General features: G+C 53.2%; 2 protein-coding genes across 5 annotated transcripts; both read left to right on the forward strand.

Moving 5' to 3' along the window:
- Nucleotides 1–485: 485 nt before the first annotated feature.
- On the forward strand, nucleotides 486–11,641 carry Slc26a6 (solute carrier family 26 member 6). Of its 4 annotated transcripts, XM_076577072.1 has the most exons (22): nucleotides 1,196–1,304; nucleotides 1,648–1,687; nucleotides 2,237–2,402; nucleotides 2,479–2,618; nucleotides 2,768–2,878; nucleotides 3,436–3,584; nucleotides 3,705–3,869; nucleotides 3,952–4,104; nucleotides 4,440–4,522; nucleotides 4,600–4,747; nucleotides 4,992–5,105; nucleotides 5,537–5,614; nucleotides 5,898–5,993; nucleotides 6,075–6,181; nucleotides 6,349–6,418; nucleotides 7,572–7,664; nucleotides 7,764–7,871; nucleotides 8,283–8,387; nucleotides 9,096–9,269; nucleotides 9,389–9,443; nucleotides 10,447–10,583; nucleotides 11,368–11,641. In XM_076577072.1, exons 3-22 carry the CDS (start codon nucleotides 2,284–2,286, stop codon nucleotides 11,380–11,382), a joined length of 2,220 nt encoding a protein of 739 aa, XP_076433187.1. In that variant the 5' UTR covers nucleotides 1,196–1,304; nucleotides 1,648–1,687; nucleotides 2,237–2,283; the 3' UTR covers nucleotides 11,383–11,641. The 4 variants fall into 4 exon arrangements, with proteins under 4 accessions (XP_042137628.2, XP_042137629.2, XP_076433187.1 ...); XM_042281694.2 differs by lacking the exons at nucleotides 1,196–1,304; nucleotides 1,648–1,687 and adding an exon at nucleotides 486–665; XM_042281695.2 differs by lacking the exon at nucleotides 1,648–1,687 and having other exon boundaries at nucleotides 1,170–1,304.
- Nucleotides 11,642–13,238: 1,597 nt separating this feature from the next.
- Nucleotides 13,239–14,173, forward strand: Tmem89 (transmembrane protein 89). The gene is made up of 2 exons (XM_042282126.2): nucleotides 13,239–13,559; nucleotides 13,978–14,173. Exons 1-2 carry the CDS (start codon nucleotides 13,266–13,268, stop codon nucleotides 14,161–14,163), a joined length of 480 nt encoding a protein of 159 aa, XP_042138060.1. The 5' UTR covers nucleotides 13,239–13,265; the 3' UTR covers nucleotides 14,164–14,173.
- The last annotated feature ends 5,542 nt before the right edge of the window (nucleotides 14,174–19,715 follow it).

Genomic DNA, 19,715 nt, shown 5'->3' on the forward strand with positions numbered 1-19,715 from the left:
TGCTCTACAGAGAGAGTTCCAGGACAGCCAGGGCTACAGAGAAACGTGGGGGTGGTGGTGGGGGGAGTGGGCTGGAGGTCTTGAGGACCACTGTGCCAGGTCTTAGAGGTAAAGTCTGAGGGTGGTGCTTACAGCTTGGGGGTCCCTGAGAGACCCTACAGACCTAGATTTCCCACAGTTGAGGTTGGGGTCCCTGCTTACACTTCTAGGCATCCAGATCATTCAAGAATTTCTCCCCTGCACTACAGGGGCCTCCACAAAGCCAGAACGTAAGATCGGGTCCATCCATTCAGGGGCACGGAGACACATTATTGGCCGAGCGTAGCACAGCTCCTTTCTTACAGTCCTCGCTCCAGGCAGCTGGTTATCTGGCTGCGACCGACTAGTGTTGCGGGGCGGGGGGAGGGGGGGAGACTTAAGCTAGGCCTCCGGGAAGGAAAGGGTTAAACCCCCGATCGCCGGGCTCGCCCCGCCCGGAGAGTACGACTTAGGTTCCACCCTAGAATTCTCATTGGTCTGAGCATGCACATCCTGGCGGTGGAGCGTGATGCCGGCCTCGTTCCCGGCCTGGCGCCACCTTCCCGCCGGTAGTGGCCTCCCGCGGGAGCTGTCCCAACAGCGGCACTCGAGCTACCTGAGGGCAATGGGGCTGTCCGATGGGTCCGGTGAGTTACAGGGCGCCGCCCGAATTCCACGTGTCCACGAAACGTTAGCAGTCCTGTGACCCCCCCGGCCTAGGTCAGTTCTGAAAGGGAACCGCCGAATTCCCAGCAGGCATCTCCCGCCTGCACAGCCTCCGTTTACCGCCTTGCCGATTTCCCGCAGGTGGTTGTCCATCAGCAGCGAGGGATGGGGGCGGGATCCGGCGCGACCCTAGCTCTTGAGGCGGAAAGTCCCTGGAGTGCTAATCAGGGGGTCGCGGGGAGGTTGCTGCCTGCCAAGGAGCCCAGGCCCAGGAGGTGCGCCGGCTGGGCGCCCTGGGACCGGGAGACGGACCGCTGCGAGACAGGCTCTCCCCTGGCCGTGGACCAGCGGCGGCCGGAGGCAGCGTGGTTGTGAGCGCTCTGGCGCTCAGGACCCGTGTACCCTCCCAATGGGCGGGGCCGAGGATCAAGGCTCCGCCCCCGGGCGCGTGCTGCCTTGTAAGGGGAGGGAGCCCTTTAAGAAGACTTGAGTGATCTAGAAGGAGGGGAGAGGGGCCCTGAGGTCTGGCCCGCCCGCGGTGCAGAGAACCCCGGAGGATCTTCCTTGTATTGCTCTGCTCCCTCCTCCAACTTGGACACCCGGTTAGAGGCTCTTCCCAGGTGAGTCCTACCCCTCTGGTGGGACCCTGTCCCCTGGTTGTAGCTGCTTCCAGATCAGAACTGACAGATGAAAACTTTCCCCAAAGGCTAGTTCACCTTCCAGACTTAGCCCACTCCCCGAAATATATTCGCAGAGGAGAGCTGCATTCCATATGGAGTCTCCCCCAGCTCAGTTTCTTCTGAGAGAACTCCCCAGATGAGGAGAACCTTTTCCCTCCTCCACCCCCTTCTCCCACTACCTCCGAGAGATTCACCCCCAGGTCAGAACTTGCCTGGCTGGTAATGGCTCTCTGGGCAGCGTTCCCTCTAGGTTGGATTGGCTTCTGAAAATTCCTGTTTCCAGGTGAATTCTCCCTACTTCAAGTGGGAGCCTGTCTCTGGAGGTGAGAGCTTGGACCCTGGAGATAGAGGTGTCTAGGTGGGCCCTGTCCTAAAGCTTGGGGCAGTATTGCTTACAGATCTTTGGTTTGCTCGGTCCTTTCTCTAAACTTGCTCTCTGCCAGTGAGTCAGGGCCTGTGGTACAGCTGACTGGAAAAAGGACTGGACAGGAATTGGTTCAGGGAAGGCAAGAGGCCGAGAGAGGTAGGGGCTAGGAGGTGCAGCCGGTCTGAACCTGGACCCGGACCTGGACATGAACTTGGAGTGGTACTCAGGGCTGGGCAGCCACACCTGAGCTGGATGTTTAAGTCGTGGTCATCCCACTCTCCCTCCTGGAGAGACTTTGGCCCAGAAAGAGGCTTCCAGCAGCCAAAGTTCAGGAACTGCCCCTGGCTGGGTGTGGGCACGGGGCCCTCGGAGACCAGCAGGGTTGGATCTACCCTTGATCTTTGAGCCTGGGAAACTCAGGTGTGAGGCACTGTGGTCCCAGGTAGAAGTGGAGACGCTGGGACAGGGGAATCCTCACTGTGTGGCTGTGATCTCACCTCTCTAGACCACGGGACGCAACAGACACAGGCACTCCTGTCTGCAGCCCAGGAGATGGAGCTGCAAAGACGAGACTACCATGTGGAAAGACCGTTGCTGACCCAGGGGCAGCTCGAGGATCTGGGGCACTGGGGCCCAGTGCCCAAGACCTACCAGTGGCGAGCCTGGTTTCGGTAAGGATGAGGGTGAAGGGCTGGGGTGTTCTGGCAGGGCCCACGTCCTGGCTCTAATGGACTCTTATGTCCCCAGATGCTCCCGTGCCCGGGCCCATGCTCTTCTGCTCCATTATGTCCCAGTCTTGGGCTGGTTGCCCCGGTATCCTGTGCGTGACTGGCTCCTGGGTGATCTGTTATCTGGCCTCAGTGTGGCCATCATGCAGCTTCCACAGGGTGAGCTAACCTTCAGCAGCCTGGACTGTAAGCTCTGTGGTCTGTGGAACCCCAGACCAGGAGCCCTGGCCCCTGAACCCGGGGCTTGGATTCCCCTACCTTTTTGAGACCCTGTTCTCCAAGTCTGCATTACAACCTTCTGCCTCCAGGCCTGGCCTATGCTCTCCTGGCGGGATTACCTCCTATGTTTGGCCTGTACAGTTCTTTCTACCCCGTCTTCGTCTATTTCCTATTTGGTACCTCTCGACACATCTCTGTGGGTAAGTGAAGTCAGGCCTAGCTTTTCATAGAGGGTGTCTTGTGTAGAGGGGAGGGGCAGGCTGGGCAGGGCAGCCTGGGGAAGAGGGCAGTGTGGGTGTTAGGACACTAAGAGAATAGCATATGGACCACCCCAAGAAGGACTAGGAAACTGACTATAGAGGTTACAAGTTCAGAATATCTCTTAAGCCCTGGCTTCCGGGTGAATGAGACAGTTCATGGGGCCTGGGAATTCCGAGAGGCCTGTCCAGCCCGGCTACGATCCTTTTCTTGCTCCCAGAGAGCCTTTGTGTCCCAGAACACTGGACCCCGGTGAGACAAGGTGGTGAGAGGAGGTCACCATTACAGGCTAGCCTTAAGAGCTCGTGAGCTCAAGGGTCATTTCTGACCTTGGCCATGTCTAACCAGTGCTGCCTCCATTTGTATAACTGTAGGCCAAGGATATTTGTTCGGGATGGGATGTCTGCTGGCCTCCAGAGGATGTCTGTCTGGCTCTGCAGAACTCCAGAGCAGGACAGCATCCTCTTCCCCTCAGAACCGCCCTGTCCTGCCCCTTCAGGGACCTTTGCTGTGATGTCCGTGATGGTGGGCGGCGTGACAGAAACCTTGACTGCGGACGAGGCCTTTGTGCAAGGCTTGAACGCCACGGTTGATGATGCCCGAGTGCAGGTGGCCTACACACTCAGTTTCCTGGTCGGCCTCTTCCAGGTTCGGAACAGCCACCCCCTAGCGTCTGCCTTACCCCGTGTCTTCTGGCTGTCGTTTGTCCCTCTGATCCCTCTGGCCTAATGATTTCTGCCTCCCTGACTTTCCCTGACCCCCCAACAGGTGGGGCTGGGCCTGGTACACTTCGGCTTCGTGGTCACCTACCTGTCGGAGCCGTTGGTCCGCAGCTACACCACAGCCGCCTCTGTGCAAGTCCTTGTCTCACAGCTCAAGTATGTGTTCGGCATCAAACTGACCACGCACTCTGGGCCGCTGTCCGTTATCTATGTGAGTGAGGGTGGGGCGAGGGAGGGCAGGCGTGCCGTGCCCCATGACCGCGAACCCTGGCTATAACACCACTTCTCCTCAGACAGTGCTGGAGGTCTGCTCAAAGCTGCCGCTGACCGTGCCCGGCACCGTGGTCACGGCACTTGTGGCCGGAGTGGTGCTTGTGATGGTGAAGCTGCTGAATGAAAAGTTAAAGCGGCATCTGCCCCTGCCCATCCCCGGGGAACTGTTCACGGTTGGTTTGGGTGCCAGGGCATGGTGGGCAGCGGAGAAGGGGAAGTGAGGGCAGATCTGCGCTGCCAGTACACAACCTCCAGGTATCTGAGGACCAGATGGGGTGCCCACTGTCAGGATTCCTGGGTGTTGTGGGGTGACTGCAGCAGGGAACCCCATCATTGGCTTTTTACCAGCCTGGGCAGCCTATCCCCTTCCTCACATGGTAATGTTTACCTCTCACCCTATCCACAGCTTCTTCCTCAGAAAAAGATTTCTGTCCCCCATAATGGTTTACCCTTCCCCCTTATGGTACTGGCAGGACCTCCCTCCCCTAATTCTGTCCTGTCTCCACAGCTCATTGGGGCCACTGGTATTTCATTTGGTGCGAATCTGAATGAAAGATTCCAGATAGACGTGGTGGGCAACATCACCACAGGGTAAGCGCTGGTGCCTTCAGGGAGGTGGGGCAGCCAGAGCCAGAGCGGTTCCCCGACCTCACCGATGTCCCTCCCAGGCTGATACCCCCAGTGCCACCCAAGACAGAGTTGTTTGCAAAGCTTGTGGGAAACGCCTTTGCCATCGCTGTGGTGGGCTTCGCCATCGCCATCTCACTCGGGAAGATCTTTGCCCTGAGGCATGGCTACCGTGTGGACAGTAACCAGGTCTGTGATTCGGATCATGTGGGGACACACAGGTGTACACAGGCCCAGATGACAGGAGTGAGAGAGACAAGGGTCAGGCAGGACTTGAAAGTGATGAGGGTGAGAGAATGGGATGTTTGGGACAACAGCCAGATACTGGAGGCCACTGAGCAGGAATGGGGGTTGGGAGTGTGTCCGCCTAGACGTACCAGGAGAGTGACCTGGCATCCCTGGCAATGCTTCTCACACCACACTCCCCCAACAGGAGCTGGTGGCCCTTGGCCTCAGTAACCTCATTGGCAGCTTCTTCCAGTGTTTCCCCGTGAGCTGTTCCATGTCGCGGAGCCTGGTACAGGAGAGCACTGGGGGCAACACGCAGGTGGGCCTCAGGTGTGGGCATGCGTGTGCGGGCATACCATCTGGGTGAGCGTGCTGTCCCGCCAGGGTGGGCCAGCTGTGGGTGTGTGTCCATCTGGGTGAGCCAGCTGTGGGTGTATGTCCATCTGGGTGAGCCAGATGTGGGTGTATGTCCATCTGGGTGAGCCAGCTGTGGATGTATGTCCATCTGGGTGAGCGTGGCTGTCCCGCCAGGGTGGGCCAGCTGTGGGTGTGTGTCCATCTGGGTGAGCCAGCTGTGGGTGTATGTCTATCTGGGTGAGCGTGGCTGTCCCGCCAGGGTGGCCCAGCTGTGGGTGTATGTCCATCTGGGTGGGCCAGCTGTGGGTGTATGTCTATCTGGGTGAGCGTGCTGTCCCGCCAGGGTGGCCCACCCCTCCTCACCTTCACCCCCTGCTAACTCCTACCCTATAGGTTGCCGGAGCCGTATCTTCCCTGTTCATCCTCCTCATTATTGTCAAACTTGGGGAGCTCTTCCGAGACCTGCCCAAGGTGAGTCTCCATCCCTCCCAGCCAGCCTTCAGTCAGTCTAGTCCCATGTGAGGGGCTCAGAGATACAAGGTTGAGCTCGCGGGGACACAATCTGGAATTAGCGGTCAAGGGTTAGAACTTTCTAATCAGCTTCCAGGGGTTAAGGTTAGTGTGGGTGGCAGCTGGGTGTAGGATGGGCTCGGCCCAAGTGCTTGGCCAGTCTGGGTGGGTCGTGCCTGGGTGGTAGAGGCTGCCAGCCTCTAGGAACCTCTCAGTAACCCTAGTGACATTCTCCCTGCCCCAGGCCGTCCTGGCAGCCGTCATTATTGTGAATCTAAAGGGCATGATGAAGCAGTTCTCTGACATCTGCTCTCTTTGGAAGGCAAATCGAGTGGACCTGGTGAGGTGCTTGGGAGCCCAGGACTGGGCTTTGGGCCATTAGTGCCAGACAACCCTTTGACCCCTGTCCTTTTGTTATCAGCTGATCTGGCTGGTGACCTTTGTGGCCACCATCCTGCTGAACCTGGACATTGGCCTGGCGGTTTCCATAGTATTCTCCCTGCTACTCGTGGTGATCCGGATGCAGCTGTGAGTCAACTACTTTTGGTACTCCCAATTCCGACTTGGTGAGGGAGTAAGTTTCACATTGGCTCTCCACAACTTTCCTTACATCTCTGGGGACACCCCCAAGTTCCTCATTCCCCTCTCATGGCCTTTTCTTTGCCTCCTTTTTTTGCCCCTAACTCTCTCCTCAGGCCCCATTACTCTGTCCTGGGGCAGGTGCCAGACACGGATATTTATAGAGACGTGGCAGAATACTCAGGGGTGAGTGGCAGGACTAAATGGACGGTTGGGGCAGACAGGATAAATGGGCCTTTTTATTCCCTTCCACATGGACAAGAACACTGGGGGTGGGCTGGGGAAAGGACTCAGAGGGTAAGGGTACAGTGTTGGCTTTATAAACATGAAGACCTGAATTTGGGTCCCCAGCACCCACATAAAATACCAGGCATAGCAGCATGTGTGTCTGTAACCCCAGGGCTCAGAAGGCAGTGACAGATGGATCTCTGGCGCCCACTGGCCAGCTAGTCTAGCCAATTGGTAAGCTCCAGGTTCGGTAAGAGACCCTGTCTCAATGGTGAGGAGCCACCCAATGTCTTCACATGCAAGGTGCACACCTGTACATACACACACACACACACACACACACACACACAGAGGGAGCATTTTGGCTTTGGTTCTTGGAATTTGAAGAGAGGAGTTTGGGTCTGTGACCCTATTCAGGGCATAAGTGGATAGATCAGTCTTGGAGCCAGAAGAACAAGCCCTACCCTGTAGAGTACCCCTGGGTCAAGAGGATGTCGGGAGGTTGTTTCCGGTCTGCTCAGTGGGAATGCAAACTCCCCAGTTGCTAGTTCATATAAAGAGCCTCATGTCATGTTCTGAGAACAAAGGTTGTGTGAGAGTCGGGAATAAAATAAGCCTTGGAGGCCGACTGCGGTGTGATTAGGCAGAATGCAGAGGAGAATGAGGGGTCTGGGTGTTGGAGAAGACGGAGGGGAGCAGCCAGGTGACTGGGAGGCGGCCCGCGTGGTGGTACAGCCCAAATGCGGGGAGAGACCTGGGCTGGGGGTGGGATGAGGTGAGAACTGGGGAGGTGGGAGTGGAGGGAGCTTAGGGTGGCTTCTTCTGTCGGCGGTGTGCAGAAAACAGCAGAGGGCAGGGATGGGAGGCTCAGGAACGGGGGCGCTGAGAGCTGAACCGCAAAACCTGGTCGAAGACGGGAGAGTCAGGAGGGAGCGGCTCCGTGCAGCTCAGGAGCGAAGGTAGTGTCGCCAGGCTTCTGGCCCAGACTCCTGGAAGGGCATCGGTCACAGGCTGGGGGCAGAGGGCAGCAGGCTAAGAGGGGAAACTGAGCGAGGAGGATTCAGTGGAAGGCAAAGAAAGCTTGGCCGCCCCAACGCCACCTCATCTCCAGGCCAAGGAGGTCCCTGGCGTGAAGATCTTCCGCTCCTCGGCCACCATTTACTTTGCCAATGCTGAGCTCTACAGTGACTCACTGAAGCAGAAGGTGAGGCTGGGGTCCCCCTGCTTGGCGTGTGTGGTGGGGGGATCTGAATACCGTCATCTCCCTAGAGTACTCAAACCCTACCTCTGCCTTGGTGTCTAGTGTGGTGTGGACGTTGACCACCTCATCTCCCAGAAAAAGAAACGGATCAAGAAGCAGGAGATGAAGATGAAGCGGATGAAGAAGAAAGCCAAGAAGACCCAGAAACAGGTGCAGGTCGCTCAGCAGCTCCTGGCCCAGCCCTGCTGCGAACCCGGCCGCGACCCGCAGCCACTCGGGCATTCTTCTTTGCCTTCCTCCCAGTCTGGTCCTGGCCCCATTTTCTCACCCCCATCATTTCTCTTCACTACTCTTTGTCCCTCCCCTTCCTCCCTCAGCCCCCCAGGGACCCTGGTTCAGCCCCGAGCGGGGCAGGGCAAACTCTTGAGGTGTTGTGTTCCTCTCCTGGATTAGTCTCAGCGTCCACCACAGCATGTCCCTTTCTTGTCACAACTTCTCAGGCCTGCAGCCTGGGTCCTGCTGTGGCTTCTTGCCCAATGCCAGGGGCAATACCAGGTCTACCTGGCATGGTTGTCATATGGCACCTGGGATAACTTTTCCATCATCCCTCTTCCCTCCTAGGCTACCTCTTCCAAGATCTCCTCAGTTTCAGTCAACGTCAACACCAGCTCCGAAGACATCAAAAGCAATGATGTGGAGGAGGGACCAGCCAAGCCCCGCAAAGATGTGGGTGTCCACACATGCTGCATGAGAAAAGCCATGACCTGCTAGTGTGGGTTTGAAGGCATTGGGCTAATGATGGGAGGAATGGGGTGAGGGCTTGGACGCTGCAGGAAGACCCTTGTGATACCAAATTCTCCGCGGGCTCTTGTCTATAATATCAGACTGACCTAGATGAAGACCTTGAATTTATAGATGTAACAAGACCACACAGTCTCTGCTCATGGATAGGGGACAGGGCTTAGGAACATTGGGAAAATCTAGGGGTAAAGAGGGATGCCAAGTTCAAACAAAGCTTCAGACAGGTCAGGGTATAAGGTGTGTAAGAGTGTGGGCCGGTGAATGCCTGTGGCCATCTTGTCTGTCCCTAGGCCCCTGTTCACTCTACCCTGTTTAACTAAGGGTGGGACATGATCTCCCAGCACCTTCCCTTCTTGTGTCTTTGTTAAGCTTTGGCCCAGGAAGTACCATAGCAGTTTGTGCATGTTGGAGTACGCTTTCCTGTGTCCCTACATGTCCCTCCTGTGTTTATAGATCCACATGTCTCTCCTAGCAACCTGTGTCTGTGTCCTTATGTGTCCCGTGCACGCCTTCATATATCTGCATTTTTACATGCCTTTATAGTTCCTGTCTGGCTCTGGGTGTCCCTGTACACCGTGTGCATACCTTTGCTCCGTCATGGGTGGTCCTTGAGCACTTCTGAATCCATTGCAGGTGCACCAAGAGGAGGAGCTGGACAATGTGGTCGCCAGCAATCAAGACGTCAAGGCCCCAACCATGACCTCACTGAAGTCCCTAGGCCTGCCCCAGCCGGACTTCCACAGCCTCGTCCTAGACCTGAGCACCCTTTCCTTTGTGGACACCGTGTGCATTAAGACCCTGAAGAACGTAAGGGTTATGGCCGGCTAGGACCCCTCAAGCTGACCCCATCACTTGCCCTCTGAGCTCCCCCACTAAATCTTGCCCGACTGCTGCCCCTCTAAGGCCGGCCCCCTTTGTTGCTGCAGATTTTCCGTGACTTCCGGGAGATCGAGGTGGAAGTATACATCGCAGCCTGTTACAGTGCGTTGAGTGCGGACAGCCGCAATCCAGGCGGAGGGCGGGACTCTTCCGGTCAAGGGCTTGTCCGACAGCACAAGGAAAAATCTTTTTCTGGAACTGCGGGCCTTGGGAGACAGGAGTCAGGAGCAGGGCTAGGGGGATGGCTCAGTGCTGCCCACACAGGAGACCTGAGTTCAAATCCCCAGCACCATGTAAAGTAAGCCGGGCGTGTCTGTGCGTGCTGCGATGCTGGCCTTCGGTGGGCAGAGACAGAGGGTTCCTGGGAGCCGGCTGGTCAGCCAGCCTAGCCAAGATAGAGTTTCAGGGTGACTGAGAAACCCCGACTCAAGGAACTAAGGTTGAGAGACATAAGAACAGAACATTTGACGTCCTGCTGTGTCCTGTGGGTGCAAGCAACACACACACACAGAGACACACCCCCACACAGACACACACACACACACATAGACATATAGACTTACAAACACACAGACATACTCCCACACAGACACACCCCCACACAGATATATATACACACACACAGACACACCCCCACACATAGATATATAGACACAGACACACCCCCACAGAGACATGCACACACACATAGACATATAGACACACAGACATACCCCCCACACACAGAGACACACCCCCACACAGATATATACACATACACACATACATAGATATATAGACACACAGACACACCCCCACAGAGACATGCACACACACAGACATAGACATATAGACACACAGACATACATAGACATAGACAGACAGACACACCCCACACACAGACACACATAGACATATAGACATATAGACACACAGACACACCCCCACAGAGACATACACACACACACACATATACACATAAATAGACACACAAAAAGACATTGGAGTGACTAGGTTTCTAGCTGTAAGTTGCCTCAGGAGTAGCAGGGGTCAGAGATTCCTAGGGGTTCCTGGGGACTGGGTCTCCCGATGGTTCTGAATGTCAGGACCTCCTCCTTGCCCACAGGTCCTGTGGTCTCCCAGCTTGAGGCTGGACACTTCTTTGATGACTCGATCACAAAGCAGAATCTTTTTGTCTCTGTCCATGACGCTGTGACCTTTGCCCTCCACAACCGGAAGCCTGGCTCTAAGAGCCCTGTTTTGGTAAGCTGCCTCTGACCCCTGAGCAGTTTTGTTAATCTGTTGCTTATCCCCACTCTGACCCCAACTCCAGAAAGTCCGTGCTATTGCCCAGGGCTCTGGCCACACTCAACCCATTGCTCTCCCCTCCTGCCCGGAAGAAAGTTCTTTGTGGGGAGGGAGGGTGCTGTCTCAGGAGCAGGCGGTCACATACGTCCTTCAGAAACTAACTGGGGGCTGGAGAGACGGCTCACTGGTTAAGAGCGCTGGCTGTACTCTGACATTCTCTCTCATGCTTTCTGAGATGGTCACAGCTCAAATGTGTGGCTAGTTATGGCAGATCCATACACCCAAGGGTGTCATCTAGAGATTGGGGTAATCTCTGGTGTATTGTAGATGTAATCCAGGATGCTCAGGGTCTGAGGGACCCATAGGCACATTGAAGAGTTTGACACATGAGGAAAAGGAATTGAGGTTTAAGCCACAGTTCCATCGGGTTATATTTTGGGGGCCCTCCAAAAGAAAAAAAAAAAAATTAAAAAAAAAAAAGAGCACTGGCTGTTCCTCCAGAGGACCTGGGTTCAATTCCCAGCACTCACATGACAGCTCACAACTGTCTGTAACTCCACATAAACATACATGCAGGCAAAATACCAATCAACACTCATAAAATAAAAATAAATTTAAAAAAAAGAAAGAAAGAAGGAAGGAAGGAAGGAAGGAAGGAAGGAAGGAAGGAAGGAAGGAAGGGAAGGAAGAAAGGAAGGAAAAAAGAAATTAACTGGAACTTCCTTTCCTGCCCACACAGGCCACCAAACTGTGACTTTGCTGCTGGAGATTACCTACCTCTGGAGGTTGTGACAGGTCACCCTCATGAAACTCCTGCCTCTAGGCCACCTCCAGGTGCCACCCAGGACTCTGTTCCATGTACATGCACATATAACTCATGGATGGATGCCTTGGGACTCCATGTTCAATGCTAGAGGCCTGGGGCAGGGTATTGCAGTCAGGCTGGCCCTGGCTGGGTGCTGGAAGGGAGCTGATGTGGGTTTACAGCTTTGGGAATAAATGTGTCTGTCCAACTTCAGGCTCTGCTGTGATGTGGTCAGGGTGTGGCTGGGCCGTCGTCCTCAGATCAGCTCCCAAACCGCCTTATAAACACTAAGGTAGACATAACTGGGGTGTAAGATTCAGGGAGATCAGGGCCAGACAGAGAGCATGCCGAGCAGGGCAGCTGTAGGGCCCAGGCTGGGTTGGGGTTTTACATGCTCAGGGTCCTCTTCAGTTTCACTCAGACAGCCCTTTTGTTCCAAAGAGAAAAATCAATGGAATCAAAACTGTAGCTCAGGACTAAGCCATTTTCAGGATAGCCTGACAAGAGGCAAGGCCGAGTCGGTGCTTCTGGGGGATGTAGAGTGAACCCCTGACCCCCATTCACAGGGTCTGCTGCTGGATTTAAAAATCAGTGGTAGGAATTGCCTACTCATAGAGTTGCGACACCGTCAGCCAAGAACTGGCTGGTTTCTGGCCTGAGACACCAACAGAACATGCGCTGGTCCTATGGGCCACTGATCCCGTGGTGGGAAGGATGGGGCAGTGGGCTCCTGATCAGTGAGGGATCAACAGCCTCCTGAGTTGCCTGGTGAGTTAACCAAGCAAACACATGGACATGACCAGAACAAAGCAATACCCACATCACCTGCCCAGAACACATGAACTTCCCTATTCATCAGGTACGTTACAGGTGCCAAGTTCAGTGCACTAGGCAGGTTCCCAACAGTAGACTGAGTCTCCCTGCCCTCCAAATCACCCAGGTACCCTTGCCTGTCCCTATTTTTATCACGGCATTTGCCCGTGCCCGGCACCATAGTGTTTACAAGCCGTCTCTGCTCCCACCAAAGCCTCAGCCCAGAAAGGCAGAGCTTTTGTGACTGTTCTGTAGCACTGAATTCTGGCACTGGGCTTGGGTGCTTGGTAAATAGTGTTTGAATGAAGACTTGGAGCCAGAGGCAGACTTCAAACAAGAACTTGTCAGGCTGGCCTTGGATGGGTGCTAGGAGGAAGCTGGTTTGAGAATAAAGATGAATGAGGATGTAGGTAGCCAGAAATCTCTAAAGAAAATAACGTGGGGTCATATTAGAGAAAGTGGACTATATCACCAAGGTAGTCACGGGAGGGGTGCTGGCAGTGCGTGAAGCTCTGACCTTGAGAAGAAGGGGCTTTCTAGAAGGGAAATCATGCTCCCAGAACAAGGAAGGGTTGAGGGAGGCCTGGGTAGGGGCAGGGACAGCAGCCAGCAGGGCACTTCAAGGAAGCTACACTTTTGAGTTCTTGCTGTGCACAATGCTGTGCGGAGCTGGGCTGGGTGTGTTAGGCTGTTGGGTAGCTCCCCTAGAACACTGAACCTTAAAGGCATAAGCATCAGGGTGCTTAGATTAAGGAGGGAGGGTAGGCGAGTTGGAGGCCAGCATGGAAGAGGTTCTTTTCATACCTAGTCCCCCTGGGAGAAAGGGACCCAGCCCTAAACCTGCATTATTTGATCAGCCGCCCCCCACCCCCATGTCCCATCATCTGGCCAAGCTGTGTTTTGAAAGGCTACAGGCCTAGCTGGAACCTGCTGTCTGGGGGGGGGGGCTGCTCTTGGGGGAGGGGTGTTTGCTGGTTGCCAAGGTACCCGGGTTCCGGCCTCTGGCAGTGGCCGCAGCCATGCTGTACTCACTGTTCTTAGTGGCATCACTGTCCCTGCTGGTGATGCCTGTCCCTAGCCATGCCTGGTCACGGCCCCTCTGGTACCAAGTGGGGCTGGACTTGCAGCCCTGGGGCTGTCAGCCAAACAGCCTGGATAGCTGTAGGAGCAGCCTCGGCTGCCCTGGTTACTGGATGGCCCTGGGAGGAAACCGCGTCTACCCCGTGGCTGGGATCACAATCACCACCACCATGATGCTGGTCGTCTCCCGCGTGATGTTGTACCGGTGGCGTTGTCGGGTCGCCAAGGGTCAGGTGAGTGAGTACAGCTCTCCTCTGTCTTCTCTAGTCGCTGCTTCTCCTCACCCACGTCCTCCATCAGCCTGGCTTAGGGCCTTGTTGGCCTCCTGCCGGGCCTTGTCCTCACCCCTATGTCCTACTCTTGCCTTTCTCTGGAACCCCTGTCTACACCAGTCCATCCCTAACCATTGTTCAGGGCCAGTACTCTGACCCGTCTGCCCCCATTTAATCCTCCCACTCTTCATTGAGCCTCCATGGGCCCCAGGACCACCTAACCCCGGGCAGATCCACAGTGACCCATTACCTGTCTCCCCAGCCTCTGGCACTGCCCCACAGCCTCTCACTCCAGCTCCATTGATCCCCCCCCCCCCCCCCCCCCCCCCCCCCGCCGCCGCCACCCTCTTCCGCTCTCACGATGATCTTATACTCTCAGCTCCCACAGGTGACCTCCAGCTCCTGCAAACACTGGAAACGACAGGCAGTGGTCTCAGACCGCACCCTGGTCCTTAGGGTCCTTCACATGCTGGATGCCATCCTGGTCCACATTGAGGGCCACCTGCAGCGCCTGGCTTCCCAGCAACAAATGCAAATAAAAGGGACTCCCACTCAGTCTGGGTGACCCAATACAGGCTTCTCTTCATCTGATTGTCATCTGGAGCGGGGAATGGCCCAAGGCCTTGGGGCGCCGGCGTGTGTATCCGTGGGACTGTCTAAACCCTTCCACTGTTAGGGGCAGTGGCTTGTTGACCATGCGGTGCACAGGCCAGGTGGGCAAGTAGTCCCAGGCACCACTGCCCTCTCAGTGGGGTAGTGCCCACTCTTTGCCCTGTCCTTGTCTCATCTCAGGTAGGTGGGTGAGTAAACTCAGGGCCACCACCAGAAAGCAGCTGGCTTGGGCTCCTCCTATGCCTTTAGGAGTCTCTCCCCAGGGGGTCCAGTGGTTGACACTCCTCAGATGCCCCATCTCTAACCCATCCTCACTCCCAGCTCAGGCCCCTAGAGCCCCAACCTAGGGCCAGTCAGGGATCCCTAACCGCCTTTGTTTGTGGCAACTTCAGACATACTCTGATGCCCAAGCAGCTCCAAGGTCTCTGGAGTAAGCGTGAGGGTTGAACTGCTTCGAAGGACCCCTCACCCCTCTCCCCCCGTCCTCTTCCATGGGTGATCCTGGTTGAATGGGGCCCGGGGAATAGGAATTTTTAGAGTTCCGTGTTTCAGAAAAGTAAACTCCAATCACAAATCAAAGAGAAACAGAAGCAAATCAAAATAGTGAGAAAAGGGCCGGGGCTGTGGCTCAGCTGGCAAAGTATGAGCTTAGCATGCATGAGGCCCTGGCTCTGATCGCTCCGAGAAGAAACAAAATGAGAAAAATCACAACGAATTTAAAAGAGGCTGTGTGTGTGTGTGTGTGTGTGTGTGTGTGTGTGTGTGTGTGTGTGTGTGTGTTTCGAGACAGAGTCTAACCATACAGCTCTGGCTGGACTTCAACTTCGTGTCTCCCCCCTGCTTCCTCTTTCTAGGGGCGGCTATTACAGTGTGTGTCCCAACATGTGGCTGGAAAAGGGGCTTTAAGTTGACAAATACTGTAATAGTAAATCCAGAAAAATAACATGCATGGGAACTTCCTGACACCTTCCTGTAATGTTTCCCCTGCTATAGATTTGGCCTCTGTTGGTTTGTTCTGTTCTGTTCTAAGACAAGGTCCTGGCACATAGTCCTGGTGACCTAGAACTCACTACGTAGACAAAACTGGTCTTGAATCCTGTCTGCCCCTATCCCCTAGGTGCTGGGATTAAACGTGTGATGGCTTCTATATAAGATAACTATGAGCAGCCAGGCGGTGGTGGCACACTCCTTTAATCCCAGCACTAGGGAGGCAGAGTTTAATATAATGAGTTCCAGGAAAGGTGCCAAAGCTACACAGAGAAACCCTGTCTCAAAAGAGAGAGAGAGAGAGAGAGAGAGAGAGAGAGAGAGAGAGAGAGAGAGAGAGAGAGAGCACTGAGCAGGGTGGTGGTTCAGTGGGTAAGAATACTTGCTGTACAAACCTGACTACATGAGTTCAGTCCCAGGAACTCGTGTGAAAAGCTAGATGCAATGGTACTCATAGAATCCAAGCATTTCTAGGAGATGAGAGGCAGAGGCAGGAAATCAGCCAGTCAGAGGCACGTGGGCCTGTACACAGCATGTGACCCAACAGGAGAGACCTTGCCTCAAAACAAGGTGGAAGGTGGGAAACTGACCACAAGGAGTTTGCCTCAGACCTCTACAAGTTCACTGTGTTACACATACACTAGTCTGCTCATGTCCTCCCTTCTCCCTCTCTCTCTTTTCACACACACACACACACACACACACACACACACACACACACAAACACAAATATAACTAAAATTTGGTTGGAAAGATGTCTTGGTGATTAAGAGTGTGCACTGATCTTCCAGAGGACCTGAATTAAGTTCCCAGCACCCATGTCAGGTAGCTGACAACTAACTAGAACTCCAGGTCCAGGGGATCTGATACTTCTAGCCTCTAAGGTTACTCACACTCATGTGCACATACCCACACACAGACATACACACATACACATGATTAAAACTAAAATAAATCAGCCAGGCGTGGTAGTGCAGGCCTTTGATATGAGCACTCAGGAGGCAGAGACAGGTGTATCTCTATGAACTTAGCCAGTCTGGTCCACATAGTGAGTTCAAGGTTAGCCCAAGCTACACAGTGAGACCCTATCTAAAAAGAGGAAAGAAAGGAAGGAAGAGAGGAAGGAAGGAAGGAAGGAAGGAAGGAAGGAAGGAAGGAAGGAAGGAAGGAAGGAAGGAAGATAATAACAATAAATTTAAAATTTTCTATTCTTTATTTTATGAGTATGGGTATCTGCCTGCATGCATATCTACACACCACATGCACACCTGGTACCCAGAGAAGCTAGAAGAGGGTGTTGGATCCTCTAGGACTAGAGCTACAGATGGTTGTGAGCCACCACGTGGGTACTGGGAACTGAACCCAGGAAGACAACCAACATTGTTTGTTTTGTTTCTTTGGTTTTTCAAGACAGGGTTTCTCTGTGTAGCCCTGGCTGTTCTGGAACTCAGTCTGTAGACCAGGCTAGCCTTGAACTCAGATACTTTTGCCTCCCAAGTGCTGGGGTTAAAGGTATGCACCACCACTACCCAGCTTCAACTAGTACTCTTAACCACCGAGACATCTCTCCAGTCCCTAAAATCAATCTTTTTTTAAAAATGCATATTTTTAAAATAGGATAACCCATTTATAATTTGGGAGGTGAATTTTTTCATACTGACACTAGGAAGATAATTCAGCCCTCCCTCTAACATGGAGATTTATGCTTTAATTGTTGATTGTTTAGGAATTTTGTTTTTCCTAACCCATTATTGACAGTGCTGCATGAATGTTACACAGAGTTGCTGATAGTATTGCTGTTAAATTGTTTGTGTGTGTGTGTGTGTGTGTGCATGTGTGTGTGTGTGTGTGTGTGTGTGTGTGTGTGTGTGTGCAGAGGTGAACATGTGGAGGCCCGAGGTCAAGGTTGGGTGACTTCCTCCACTGTTCTCCTGCTGCTGTTTGAGACAGAGGAAGGGGCTGGAGAGGGATCAGTGTCAAAGGGCAGAGATCCCGAGTGCACACAGTTAGGTCATCTTACGCTGGTTTATTTATTTTGAGTGTGTGTGTGTGTGTGTGTGCATGCATGTGCAGATGCACACATGCAAGCTTACAAGTACATATTTACCATGGCGGGTACATGTGACAGAGAACAGCTTGCAGGAGTTGGTTCTCTCCTTTTTTTGTTTTTGTTTGTTTTTTTGAGACAGGGTTACTCTGTGTAGTTTCTCCTTCTACCATGTGGATTCCAGGGCTCAAACTCAGCTCATCAGGCCTAAGTGGAAGAAGCCCCTGTACTCAGGAAGCCATCTTGCTGATCCCTAGGTTATCTTAATTTTGTAGGTTTTCCACAATGACAAGTCTCTGTGGACATATTCCTTGGGCCCTTCTCAAGGCCTGAAAGTGAAGGACATTGAAGACAAAGCTTCGTTGAGGCCCCGCCCACACCCCTGCATCCTACAGGGTTTAATGAGCACTCCTGCTTGCTGGCCCTACACAGCGGCTATGAGCGTGTACTCCAGTGCATGCTGCAGTGCATGCTGGCTCCTCCTTCACCTGCTCACAAGTGGAGGTGCCACTACTGGTGAAACAGACTTGAGAAGACAATCACTCTGATGCGGGGAACACTGGCCAGCTGTGGTCCAGGACCAAGAGCGGAGTGGTCAGCGGAGAGGGAGAACTCCACTCAGGACAAGCACCTACAAGGAACCAGTGGGTACCCAGATCTCAGCCTGTGCCAGATCTAAGGTGCTCTGATTTCAAGGGGGAAAGTGCTGTGGAGAGCTGGAAGAGTGGCGTGAACTAATGGCTCCTGGAGGGATGTGCTAGGCAGAATAATGGCGCCACAAAGACATCCGTGTCCTAATGCCTAACGCAGTACGTGGCAGAAAGAATCTGACATGAAACTAGAGAGAGGGGTCTTAGATTAGGGAGTTTATAATGGATAAATTTGCTGGGCCCAATGTAAGGAAGAAAAAAAAAAAAGGCAGGTGAGGCAGGCAGGAGGCAGAGCGATTCAGAGTAAGGGGTCCTTCATCCTGAACCGGGGACCAAAGAATTCAGGTGGCATCAGGAGCAGGGACAATCAGGCAACAGCCAGCAAGGTAACCTACAGTCACTAAGAATTGAAACGTGCCAACCTTAATAAGCAAGAGCACAGATAACTCCCTACAGCCCCTGGGAAAATCATGGCCCTGATTTTAGCTCAATGGAACCCATGTCAACTACAGAACGGTGAGATAACAAAGCTATGACATCATAAATGTGTATGGCTCCAACTACTAAATTTGTGTTGTTGTTGTTGTTGTTTGGTACTAGAGATTGAACCCAGGGCTTCATGCATCCCAGGCAAACACTCTACTACTGATTTACACCCCTTAGCCCAGGGCCAGCTTGCTATTGCAGCAGCGACAGAAAAGTAATGAAGATATGAGCCAGGCAAATAGCTTTAATCCCAGTTCTTGGGAGACTGAGGCAGGAAGATCAAGAGTTTGAGGTCAGCCTGGGCTACACATCAAGACTGTCGAAAAATTGATAAACAAATAAAAACTAGTGAAAATGTAGATACCAAGAATTAGGTACTGCTGCAGCAAATTCTAAAACTGTGGGGTTTGGAATCAGGTGGGCAAAGGCTAAAAGAACATTGAAAATGGGCCGATTACATGGCTCAGTGGGTAAAGACACTTGCTGCCAAGCCTGATGACCTGTGTTCGATCCCAAGTCCAAATGGTGGGAGAGATCTGACTCCTGAGAATTGTCTTCTGACCCTACACATGTGCTGTGGTATGGGTGTACTTTCACACAATAAATATGAATGTAATAAAATTTTTAAATTCATATTGAGGAAGATCATAGAAAAATCCAAGATTGTCCTCAACCATTAAATGAAATCTTGACTTGTAGCTCAGTTGGTAGTGTTTGCTAATCTACAGAAAGACCCCCCACACCCCAGCTTTGCTCTCTAGTGCTGCACACACCTGTAACCCCACATTTAAGATGTGAGACAGGAGGATTGCACATTTATGACCAGCCTGAACCTCAGAGCAAATCCCTGTCTCTAAAAAAGGGGCAGGAAAATAAAAAGGACCACCTAGGACTTGATATTGGAAACTCCCAGGCAACAGGCCAGAACAATACTTTACCTCAAATTGTTGAAGTTGCTGGGTGTAGTGGCTTAGGCCTTTAAACCCAGTACTTGGAAAGCAGAGGCAGGCAGAATCAAGACCAGCCTAATTTACAAAGTGAGTTTCAGGACAGCCAGGTTATGTAGAGAGACCCTGTCTCAAAAGCACACAATAATAGTAATAATAATAATAAAGTGTGAGCTAAGTTTGGTGGTACATAACTGTGATCCCAGCACTTGGAAAATAGAGGCAGGAGAATCGGGAGTCCAAGTCATTCTCTACGACAGTGGAATCCCAGATCAGCGTGGGTTACATAAGACCCTATCCCAAACAAAACTAAACAACACTCGGACGGGCAGTGGGTTAGGAGACATTGGAACCCATCCCTCCATGTCCCAAGTTGGCAGGACCTGCC

The sequence above is a fragment of the Peromyscus maniculatus genome, chromosome 7, assembly GCF_049852395.1.
Source record: "Peromyscus maniculatus bairdii isolate BWxNUB_F1_BW_parent chromosome 7, HU_Pman_BW_mat_3.1, whole genome shotgun sequence".
In the NCBI taxonomy this organism is placed as follows: domain Eukaryota; kingdom Metazoa; phylum Chordata; class Mammalia; order Rodentia; family Cricetidae; genus Peromyscus; species Peromyscus maniculatus.